General features: G+C 47.8%; 3 protein-coding genes across 4 annotated transcripts in view; all 3 read right to left on the bottom strand.

Annotated features, from left to right (window-relative positions):
• The window catches only part of pxna (paxillin a), a 30845-nt gene extending 28217 nt beyond the window's left edge, over positions 1-2628 (bottom strand). For both annotated transcript variants that reach the window (XM_028971022.1, XM_028971019.1), the window contains exon 1: positions 2495-2628. In XM_028971022.1, coding sequence (XP_028826855.1) covers positions 2495-2507 — 13 coding nt within the window. In that variant the 5' untranslated portion in view covers positions 2508-2628. The remainder of the gene's footprint in view (positions 1-2494) is intronic.
• Positions 2629-3656: 1028 nt separating this feature from the next.
• LOC114785534 (beta-crystallin B2-like) lies at positions 3657-5650 on the bottom strand. The gene is made up of 6 exons (XM_028971847.1): positions 5591-5650; positions 5229-5327; positions 4823-4941; positions 4423-4555; positions 4077-4219; positions 3657-3945 (listed from the first exon to the last, which is right to left on the bottom strand). The coding sequence occupies exons 2-6, from the start codon at positions 5289-5291 to the stop codon at positions 3777-3779; spliced, it is 627 nt and encodes a 208-aa protein (XP_028827680.1). The 5' UTR covers positions 5292-5327; positions 5591-5650; the 3' UTR covers positions 3657-3776.
• Positions 5651-8003: 2353 nt separating this feature from the next.
• Positions 8004-10516, bottom strand: crybb3 (crystallin, beta B3). Its single transcript, XM_028971845.1, has 6 exons — positions 10369-10516; positions 9337-9418; positions 9130-9248; positions 8911-9043; positions 8601-8743; positions 8004-8401 (listed from the first exon to the last, which is right to left on the bottom strand). The coding sequence occupies exons 2-6, from the start codon at positions 9409-9411 to the stop codon at positions 8176-8178; spliced, it is 696 nt and encodes a 231-aa protein (XP_028827678.1). The 5' UTR covers positions 9412-9418; positions 10369-10516; the 3' UTR covers positions 8004-8175.
• Between the last annotated feature and the right edge of the window lie 970 nt (positions 10517-11486).

The following is an 11486-nucleotide window of genomic DNA, read 5'->3' on the forward strand; positions in this document are numbered from 1 at the left end:
CATAGTTTGAAGGGCAATGTATTGCTTGGCAACACAGGTCACTGCACAATTCGTACCCCTACTGCACAACCACAGGTTCTTCCCACCTTTTCGGGGCAGTGGTGGCCTAGCGGTTCAGGAAGTGGCCCCGTAATCAGAAGGTTAAGATTTCCCGATGCGCCAAGGTGCCACTGTGCAAAGCGCCGTCCCCACACACTGCTCCCCTGGCGCCTGTCACGGCTGCCCACCGCTCACCAAGGGTGATGGTTAAAAGCAGAGGACATATTTCGTTGTGTCACCGTGTGCTGTGCTGCAGTGTTTCACGAAGCCAAACACTTCACTTTCTAGCAAATTGACATTCAAATTGAACTTTTTTTTTTTTTTTTTTAGTTGCTCCCCTGTGCCGACTTGCGTGTTCGCCTACAGCTGCAAAAGAGGAAGAAGGCTGCTCGTCTTCCTCTGGGTATTTTGGGAACCCAACAAGAGAGTGAGAAATGGTCACGAGGGGAAATGTCTCACACACTCCCGTCGCTACATGGGTCTGGTTGGCTGAAAGACAGTCCGGCTATAAAAACAGGTTCCTAAAGGAAGGACTGACCTTGAAATCAGCCGTGAGCAAGATTCCCACCTTCACCCAGAACTGCACCGCTGGAGCCTGCAAGCACGTGCCACCCCCCCATCTCTGTCACACACACACACACACACACACACACACACACACACACACACACACCCCGCAGCTTTATGCATGTGTATTTATGAACGCGTGTGTTATAAGTGACGTGGTGGCCAAGCTTGTCTCAGCACATGCTAAGAGGAAGTGGTGTCGAGTTAATACGAACGAATAGAAACCTGGGACTGCGAAACATGCACAGGAGTGTGTGTGTGTGTGTGTGTGTGTGTGTGTGTGTGTGTGTGTGGGGGGGGGGGGGGGGGGGGGGGGGGGGGTTGTCCATACCAAGCCACAGCCGATGGCCACAACATGGATACCCCTGTAATTGTGCACCGAGTTGAAGAAAGAAGAAGAGGGGCATTCCCCCCTCCTCCCTCGTTTTTGGTAAAATATGTACATCAGGGTTGTGAGGCGGCGGGGAGAGAGAAACAGACGAGCATCACGGAGCCGCTGCTACCTGGCTCTGGGCTTCATTATTACTAAGAAAGAGAAGAAAAAAAAAAAAAAAGGGCAGAAAATCGGCGCTCCCTTCCCAACGTACGGCAACAACGACACTATTCAGCCTTTCGGAAGCCAGTCTACACCTCTCGCATCTCAACGCTGCACCGCACAGTCTACACCTCTCACACATCTCAACGCCGCACCGCACAGTCTACACCTCTCACACATCTCAACGGGGCAGTAGTGGCCTAGCGGTTAAGGAAGCGGAAGGTTGCCGGTTCAAATCCCAATCCGCCAAGGTGCCACTGAGCAAAGCACCGTCCCCACACACTGCTCCCCGGGCGCCTGTCATGGCTGCCCACTGCTCACCCAGGGTGATGGGTTAAATGCTGTGTGCACCGTGTGCTGTGCATCACATGTGACAATCACTTCACTTTCACCCGGATTCACAAGCCTCCATACAGTAAAAAAAGCGAGAACCCGAACCAAGGCAAGGGAATCTTAAGGGGGTCGCTCTGCACACAACTGAAGCCCAAAAACCCCGACCAAACTCAAACCAAACGATGACAGCACCCTTCACGAGATGGATACGGATATGGACCTCGCGGGTGGGGGGGGCTGGGGCTGTGATGTGCCTCCTGGAGGAGTTCTGCAGGCCCTGCCATGCGGGCAAAGACGCAGAAAAGGGGAAACATTTCCCTCATTTAACCAACCAACAACCAACGCCCTGAACCGGCTGAAGCAGGAGATTATCATCTAACTTTTCGACAGTGTGTGTGTGTGTGTGTGTGTGAAAACAGGCCCCAGGCTACACATACTTGTTTGCGACTTCTTGATAGAGTGAAAAAGAGCGTCTTAATTAAAGGGGAGGATCGGTTCTGGACCCACGCGTGGGCAGGGCCAGGACGTAAACAGACGCCACTGTAGCACCACATGGACCGAAATCTTCTTTTAGAAAGGTTCGGGATTTTTTTTTTTTTTGGGGGGGGGGGGGGGGGGGGGGGGGGGAACGTAGTCGTGTAGTTTGGTGGGGAAAATCTCTGAACAGAACCGAAGCGGCCCCTTTCAATGGCTCGGTTCCGTCCCGGTCTACAGAGGCCACCGTGCACACACGTTTTTTTTCTTCTTCTAATGAATCAAACTCTTCCTCCGCGCACCAGAGCGCGGTACCAACGCGGATTCTCCAGTCCGGATCTCACAGATTCCGGACCCGAGGCCTCCGCAGCCGCGACCGAGCCGGGTTAAGCAGCCCACTCACCTCACTTCCCCAGCCCAGCTCGCTATGGGCAGCCATGCTGGCTGTGGACGTTATCAACACAGGTCGTGAGGAGGGGGGGGGGAAACGCGAGCGCAGACACGCAGACCGGAGAAAAGGCGCAGCGGGGACGCCGCAACACCCACCCAAGTCATCCATGGTCGCCGCCTTCGCTCCGACGCTGAGAGAACCGGCCCGGTGCGTCCCGCGATGTCCGGCTCCTCTGTGCCGTGCGCGCCACACACAAGTTTTTTAAGTCGCGGTAGCGCGCGCGCGCGGCGCCGAGTGCGCGCTCACCGGCGGTGGCGTGAACTAGCGGCGCGCCACCGCGAGGGCTGCATGCGGGACTAGCGACGCGCCCCGGGAGCCACAATGCTGACACCTAGTGGCACGGCGCGGCATTACAGTTCTGTAAATAGTACAGTCATTAAGAAATGCTAAAATTTGCCTTTTTCCGTACATTGAAAACACGTACGGTCTTCAAAACAGATCATGAGGAAAAGTGTATGAAAAGTTAAGCCTGTGTGTTTCAAAATACATAAAAATAGATAAATAAATAATGCACGATAAATGTAAGATAAATTGTTCTATGTATTGTATATATTTAGGGTCAAATACTTCATAATTTACTTTATGCTTATGATTGATCTTTAAAGAGATGAGGGTCTCAGGAATGTCCATCAGCCTGCTGCGGTTCATTAACGTCTCTCCTTACGAGATGGTGTTTTTTTAAGTCCTACGCCGAGTCGTTGTGGTGTTGTCCATGTTTGGCGATGGGGGGGGCGGACTTGTCTGAACCCCAGCAGTTTGTCATCTTTTAATGAAGTGCTTTCAGCGGACACAGGTATGCCTGGCACGAGGCCTGAGTTACGGCCGACTCCAAAAAGGCAATGTTAATTGCTGGCCGCAAATTTTGAGCGCGGCACTAAAATTTGTATATAGTTGTCAAGTAAAGTAGCGAAGGACAATATACTCATGCAGCAGTACCATCTACCGTTTCGTAAAGTTTGTGTCAGACTGATATGTCTGACTTCAGTGGTCCCGTTTCACTTGCCAAATCCCATAATCTAGTTGAACCGGGCCCTCGGTCTCCAGGCAAAGGTCCTCACATATAGACTAGCTGACCAAAATAAAACGCTCTTTAACAGTGACAGGTCTATAACTGTGATGAAACACAATCTATTATGCCATGCTAGGTATGGCCTTGGGTAACGAGATAAGATCTACATTTGCACTTACCGCCCAAAGTATCAGATTTGCCACATCTCATTCAAATTCTACTTCATAGACAAAGAATGCCACAACATGCATGTTTGAGAAGCAAAACATTTATTTTGGTGTTTTGGTGACACTGGCACAGTTAGCATGAGAGGCCTGGGTAGAGGTTGGGCATGTGTGTGGAGGGTGGTGGAGCAGGGACCCGGGGACTCATTTGGTGACATGGAATGATCCCCTTGGATGCCACTGCATGTCACGCACACGCCGCACAGACTGTATCTGAGGGGACTGGGCGCCGAAGTCTGCGTTTTCCTTGTACTCGCCTTTCTCAAACAGGTACTGGTAGCCACGGTAACCTGGATACTGATATCCCACCCATCTGTTGTGAAATGATAAAACGCAGTCAGTATGGAGTAGACCTGCAAAAAATGCCCCACTGGTTGGTTTAAGTCAGCCTAGATTGCATTGTTTGCTTTACTTTCTTTTGTGACAGTAATGCAGGAGACTCACGTGCCACTCTGGACGCGCACGGATGAAACCTTCTCCTGGTAGCCATAAGAATGGAAACTAGGCACGTCATCATCAACAATTTCAATCTTCTTCCCTGCGAAGCCAGGACCTTCATATAGAACAATCTTATGATCCTGGCTGTCCTAAAAAAAAAACAAAAAAAAACACATACTTGTTGTGTGAATGAAGCCCACAGGTTGTGCCAACATTTAACCGTAACAATTACGGGAAAAATCGGCATGACAGATGGTCGAACAGACCGGCCACTGGGGGAGAAAATCTGGTTGTCAGATGGACAGTGAAAGAGTGAGACAAGGACAGATGGACATACAGCAGAATTTCTCACCACTTTGATAGGACGGAGGGCGACAAGGCTCTCACTTCGTCTGCTGTTGGTCCAGGAGTCCCAGCGAGGATACTCCCCCTTCTCGAACACATATTGCTCCCCCTTACACCCAGCCTGCTCATAGCCCACCCATCTGTAGGCAGTGGACAGGGAGGGTGGGGGTCAGTCAGGGAGCCAGGCAAGTAGATATTCGTGGTATTAGCCAAGTGGTCAACGAGTCTGTGAGCAGTGCATTTCACCCTGTTCTGCTCCACGGAAACTGAACAGAATTACTGAATAAAGTAATGATGAATAAATAATTGGTTGTCAGTCCAAAATGTATTTGTAATAAGATATTTGTCCCTTTGTCTGACTTGTTTTCCCTGCTTCCCTGAACTCTTTCCCCATTTCCCCAACTCACGGGCCACCCTGAACCAGGACAGAGCCCACTCTGTCAACTCCCGCCTCCTGAAGGTTTGAACACGCTCCTGTCAACTCATGGCACCGGCCCTGGAAGTTCTCCTGCTCGTAGATGACCAGCTGCGTGTGTTTGAGAGAGAGATGAGAGAGACAGACAGACAGAGCGTGAACATGCTTGCATGAGAATGGTTGTCAGCCGAAATTATATTTACAGTAAACTACCCAGCGCCTCACGGACAATTCTGTCTCTGGAGTTTCACGTGTAGTGAAGATCTGGTGCACGACTGAGGTCAGATCACACCAACGTGTTGCCCCCTCCACTGTCAAACTCTGTTTCACTTTACCATGCCTCTTGTCCTGGTGTTAAATATGAGGTAAAAGGTGGCTTTTCTTGATGGGTGGTGTACCTTGAAAACTGCAGTGGCTGGCTGTTGTTGCTTGGCTGCAGGGGTTGGGTGGTCAGTGGACATGATGAATCAGGATGGGATGCAACAAATAGGAAATGTCTGAACAAGGAAAAAAAAGGAAAAAGTATTTGAACAGTAGGCATGAATAAACCCCAAATGAAGCTACATAATCTGTCTTTGTCGAAGTGCTCCTGAAGTTAACAAAGACATCTGTTTCAGAACAACAGCATCAGGCTAAATTAAATAAACAGAAAATAATTACAAAATGCAATTAATGCAATGGACAAAATGCAATGGACCAGCAGAAAAAGAAAAAAAGATGAACATTTTAAACGGCTGGGTGATGGACATGGTGCTCTTACCGGTACCTGCCTGTGCCAGTGATTAGCCCCAGTACTGCGTGGCTGAATATATATATGGCGAGCGCCAGGGTGGAAGTTTTGCCAGTGGTTCCCCGTGCCCAGGGTGATACGCGGATAAGCCGTGGATAGGCTGTTCGGACGGGGTTGGGGGGTCACAACACCCTGGGTCTCAATGTCCCCAGCCCCGCTCTGTGCCAACATGGCCCAGCCAGAGGTATTTCATTAGTTGTCAGTTTTACTCAGCCATGCTTTGTTCTCCATTCACATGACTCAGCGCAGCCAGTGCCAAGAGTGTCTGCTTCACAAAGAGAGAGGAGAGAAGGGGGACAGACACAGAGAGCGGGAAAGCATGAGAAGGTGAGAGAGGAAGCAGAACAGAATGTCTGGGCTAAGACAGAGTATCGGGAAGAGGAAACGTTGCAAAGTTGTGTCTTTTTGTTTTCCATGTGGATCAATTGCAGAACAGAAAACATGAAGATGGAAAACGATCCACAAACCAGACCATAACAAGTAACAGGCAGTACAAGTGACAAAGACAGAGCCAGAGAAGGGAAAAGTAGGCTAATAGAAAAGATATTGATTTAAGATTTATCACCAACATTTATGACATTCTTGTAGTAGATGAGTACTTATAATTATTATGATGATTCTTGTAAAAAAAATGACTAAAAGAAGAGATGCAAAAATAAGTCTACATGTTTTCTTAAATGTTTCTTTAATGTTAATCTTTAATCTTGATTACAAGTTAGGAGAAACCAACTCAACATTGCTTGACGTTTTCACTTTTGATACAATAATTATGTACGTTAAAGGAAACCACTAGCATAAATCGCTCAGTTATGTCATTTATTAAACATGTATCATAAAAATTATAATAATACTGAGGAAAATCAAGTCAATGATTAAATATCCAACTATTCAAGTGTTTTTACTATGCTTGGCCCAAAATTTCCTCAATTTCTAAAATTAGCCAGTATGCTTTAAATTAAAAATCAATCATTTTATTTGAAATTCAACATTTCTTCAATAGCGCAAATCTTTAACTCTATTTTCATAGCATATTCAGCCTTTCAGTCATTCATCATTATGCTGCTAATCAAACCCAACCCAACAAAATGTGCATCTTCTCATGAAAATTCAGACTGAAATATCCAATTTAATCATTTATAAGTAATATGTCTCCACGGATCTGCTGACCAGTATCCAAGTGGAATTTTTTTGCTGGTGGAAAAAATTAACCAATATGAACCACACAAAATACCGAAATGACCTCATCCAACATTGATAAGTACAGCATCATTCATGTGAAACTTTAGCTACTGCACCCTAAAACGGTTCTATGGTTCTTAGCACTTCTTTATTCTGTCCCTTTTTCACTTTGTCCTGCCTGATGTATTTTTGCTTCTTTGAGGATCTGTGTGTGGAGGTGTATCTGAAGATTCTGAAGTGTCTTCCTTTGATTACTCCTTGTTCTGAATTCAAATGGTCCTGCATTGCTGGGGTCCAGATGATTTTTCTGATATGGTGTGGCCGTGATTTCTCAGTTGTCATGTATTTGCTTGGACCTCACCTATTTCATCATGCACTGGTATTATCGGAGCTCATCAGTAACACTTAACCTATTATTTGGATTGGTCAATTGTCCACACAGAATAAATGGGGTAGTGGTGGCCTAGCGGGTAAGGAAGTGGACCTGTAACCAGAAGGTTGTGGGTTCAAATCACTATCACTTTCAGGCAGTGGTTGGCCTAGCGGGAAAGGAAGCGGAAGGTATTCAGAGGGTTGCCGGTTTTAATCCCAAACCGCCAAGGTGCCACTGACCCGAACGCTCCTGAACTAGCAAGGTGCCACTGAGGTGCCACTGAGCAAAGCACCATCCCCACACACTGCTCCCCGGGCTCCTGTCATGGCTGCCCACTGCTCACTAAGGGTGATTTCGTTGTGTGCACCGTGTGCTGTGCTGCAGTGTTTCACAATTACTTCACTTTCAAATACTTTTGTGAATTGATGATTGAACAACTCAGTCATCTATAATATGGCCTGATATGAGATTAATGAAACTATCACTTTGGGGCAGTGGTTGGCCTAGTGGGTAAGGAAGTGGACTCGTATTCGGAAGGTTGCTGGTTTGAATCCCTGATCACTAAGTTGCTACTGAGGTGCCACTGGGCAAAGCTCCGTCCCTACACACTGCTCCCCGGGCGTCTGGCTGCCCACTGCTCACTCAGGGTGATGGTTAAATGCAGACACACATTTCGTGGTGTCACCGTGTGATCTTCTGTGTTTCACAATAACAATCACTTTACTTTCACTTGTGAATTGACTGTTGAACCTGTAAATCAACTATAATATCCCTGAATATGAGATTGATGAACCGTCATTTTTTTATAAAGTGAGAAATAAGCCATAGCAGTTAAGTGGTCAAAGCAAATCAGGGCTTCAGCCTTTATTTATATTTAAGACACACTGGATTGCATGCATCTCATTCACTTCTGCATTCGCCGTTTTTTAGTGGCCCTCTGAGAGGGTCCAAGGCTTGGAGGTGCCCGAGATGGAGGGGGGCGAGGGGGGCTTGCCGCTCTCCTTCAGCTGGTGCCAGCCGCGGTGGGTGGGGCAGGGGGTGGAGGCGTTGGGTTGGGTGCGGGCTCTGGAGCGGTGAAGCAGCCCCTCTTGTGCCACTGCATGTCACGCACCCGCCGGACGGACTGGACCTGAGGTGCCGTGGCTCCCCAGTCGTTCCAGTGCTTGTAGTCTCCGCGCTCGAACACATACTGGCGGCCCCTGTAGCCTGGGTACATATATCCCACCCACCTGAGGGGAAGATGGGACAAAAATCCCTACTCAGTAGTGCAGTATGAGTCAGTGCTCTTTTGAAATAATCACTATGAATAATCCTTCTACTCAATTTTAGCCAACTACAGTTTGGACAGATCGTGAGCAACCCCCAATGTTCTGACTTTAGGACAGATCTCTGAAGATCTATGGTCTGTCGGAGAGCGAAAGTCCTTACGTTCCGTTCAGGGCTTTGACACTGGCCACGCGATCCTGAAATCCATGGGCCCAGAGGCTGGGAACATCATCATCCACAATCTCCATCTTCCTGCCAGCGAAGCCTCCATTCTCGAAAAGCTGTAGCTTGTGTTCTGCGCTGTCCTACGTACACAGAGGAAGAGAGGTAAAAGGACAGGACTGCCTTTAATTCAGAAGTGTCTCAGTAAATTACGAGCTCCGTTTCAAATGACTGATCCATTATAGAAGTAGCAAGAAATGAAAATGCTCAAGTGCATGTGATGCAGTCGGACGGCTGCTGTAGTACTGACTACGCGGAGGGGCCTCAGAGACAGCAGGCTGTAGCTGTTCTGGCTGTTAGTCCAGGTGCTCCAGCGGGGATATTCGCCCTTCTCCAGAACAAACTGCTCCCCGGCGAAGCCCTGCCGCTCAAATGCCACCCATCTGAGAACAGACACCGACACCGGCAGTAGCACACGAGGAGCAGAGTGAGGGATGCAAGGACAAATGCTGACCGAGGAAATACTCACGGTCCAGATTCAACCACGATCGAGCCGACTTTTTCCAGATTCTTCTCACCGACGTCCTTGCACTCTGCAGACAGCTCAATTTTCTTGCCTCGGAAATTTTCAAACTCATATAGCACCACCTATCGGCATAAGATCAGGAAAAAGAAAGGTGACCCAAGGTGCTGAAATGCTCATGGGGCTAGGAAGAAGGTCTCTGCTGAGTGGCACCTTGTATGTTGCTCCTGCTCCTCCCTGGCTTTTCCCAGCAGCCAGCTGCTCTGGGGCGCCCTGCTGCTCCGACATTCTCCCTCTGGAAACAACAGCATGAAGGTGAGTCTTATTTGTGCTGCATTTTGGAGTAACAAGCATTTTCAGGACAACTTGCTTCAAAACGACAATGAGAATGGTGTTAAATTTAGAAGAAAGAAGAAAATGCTCCTCCATCAGAGTTGCTGGCATCTATTTGGCCATGATTTCCACCCATAATGTTTCTTACAGTATATCCTGCATATCCACTCTCGTACTTGACAAAAATGAAATGGAAAACATTTATATTTACAGCATTTATCAGACGCCCTTATCCAGAGCGACGTACAATCAGTAGTTACAGGGACAGTCCCCCCCCCCGGAGACACTCAGGGTTAAGTGTCTTGCTCAGGGACTCAATGGTAGTAAGTGGGATTTGAACCTGGGTCTTCTGGTTCATAGGTGACTGTGTTACCCACTAGGCTACTACCACCCCTGAAACTGAAGTTTGCAGCCACCCACATTGTTGACTTCTTCATCCTAGAAAGGTTTGTACCTCCTCTACATCATCCACCCACATATTGAAGCTCAGCCTTTGATAAGCCTCTCTGACATTCTTGTCCTACAGTGTGCTACTTGATACCACACAACCACCACAGACACATCCACTCTAAAGACTCCAGATGTCTCCTTGCATAAGATCCTGGTGGCTCACCTGCCCTCTTTTCTTAAAGCCACTCTCAAGTCTCAAGAAGCCACCTCTGCTCTACGCGCTTACAGGAACCACACATTTGATACCCGGTTTGTGTGGCACATTGCAAAAAGGCACACCATAAACAGCACACTACAGCAAAACATCTAATAACACTTCCGAAAAATTCAGGCATGCCCAGACACACTTAGGGAAGTGGATGTTTGCGATGGGATGAACATAGAAGGAAACGCAGACAGGAGTTTCAATAAATATCAATCTCAGCTCTATGAACAGCAGGTCGACTCAGGTTCGGCCTTTACCTGGATAGCCCGTAACTTCAGTGCACAGTGTCTCTCTCCGCCGCCTGCTCGCTCACTCGCTCCCTGTCCCGGTGTGTGTGTATGGGTGTATGAGTGTGTGTGTGGCGAGCAAGCACTGGGGGTCAGGGGGGGTATTTATGGTTTATTTCTGTCCAGAGCAGCAGAAAAGTCCAGGGTGGCTGATGCTGTTGATGCAGCAAGTCTGTCGCTCGCATTGTGTCCATCACACTGACTCTCAATAGCGGCCGGGTTGGCACAGGCTGCCCGGCACACACGGCTACCCCACTGCCAACACTGCCACAGTGGGCACACACAGGGCACGAGCCAAGAGGATTGAGAGAGATCAGCCCCACTCAGCACAAACCTGCACACTACCCCCTCTCTCTCTCGCTCGCTCTGTCTCTCCGGCTCCCCCGTCTGCCTCTGGCCACACCCATCCAGTGGTGTGTGTCGTCCAACGCCTGTCTGTCTAGATGTTTCTTTCGCTCACCCTCAACTTTCTCTTTTTTCCCTCTTGTCTTGTCTTTTTTTCTTTTCCTCGCTACCCTCACTTATTATGTTACAACATTTAACTGTGATGGATTTTTATGGTGATTTCTGATGCTCATTAACATAGAATCCAACATTTTTGATTTACAAAAAAAAGGCAATGTGCCTGTGTGCAGCAGAATGATTTAACAATCTCTGTGATGTATTTAGCATCTGGAAAGTCAGTTAAATTATAAAAAAGCTCAGTTAAATCATGAATACCATGCTCAGATAGGAGTATACTGTAAATACTTTGCAATAAATATCTTATTCATAAATGCTACACATTATTTGGGCTGCCAGTGTTAATTGCCCTGTTGGTTTATCGTTTACCGGCAGTGTATCAAAAGATTGATGAGATTGGCTGCCCCTCAATATGGATGAATATGTATACAGCATAGTTGGATGAATGGACAGATATTTAAGTTTAATACGCAGTGGGTACAAAAAGTATTCAGACCCTATATTGCAGCCATTTGCTAAAATCATTTAAGTTAATTTTTTCCATCTACAGCATTTATCAGACGCCCTTATCCAGAGCAACTTACAATCAGTAGTTACAGGGACAGTCCCCCCCTGGAGACTCTCAG

The sequence above is a fragment of the Denticeps clupeoides genome, chromosome 3 (assembly GCF_900700375.1).
Source record: "Denticeps clupeoides chromosome 3, fDenClu1.1, whole genome shotgun sequence".
Taxonomy (NCBI): Eukaryota; Metazoa; Chordata; class Actinopteri; order Clupeiformes; family Denticipitidae; genus Denticeps; species Denticeps clupeoides.

Excerpts from the sequence above, each read along its gene's own strand:
- LOC114785534 (XM_028971847.1), bottom strand. The coding sequence starts at position 5,291 with ATGTCCACTGACCACCCAACCCCTGCAGCCAAGCAACAACAGCCAGCC. Across the intron at positions 4,942-5,228 it reads CAGCCACTGCAGTTTTCAAG|CTGGTCATCTACGAGCAGGA; the intron begins GTACACCACCCA and ends AAACACACGCAG. Across the intron at positions 3,946-4,076 it reads GTGCGCGTCCAGAGTGGCAC|ATGGGTGGGATATCAGTATC; the intron begins GTGAGTCTCCTG and ends ATTTCACAACAG.
- crybb3 (XM_028971845.1), bottom strand. The coding sequence starts at position 9,411 with ATGTCGGAGCAGCAGGGCGCCCCAGAGCAGCTGGCTGCTGGGAAAAGC. Across the intron at positions 9,044-9,129 it reads ATCGTGGTTGAATCTGGACC|ATGGGTGGCATTTGAGCGGC; the intron begins GTGAGTATTTCC and ends GTCTGTTCTCAG. Across the intron at positions 8,744-8,910 it reads CTCTGAGGCCCCTCCGCGTA|GACAGCGCAGAACACAAGCT; the intron begins GTCAGTACTACA and ends CTGTGTACGTAG.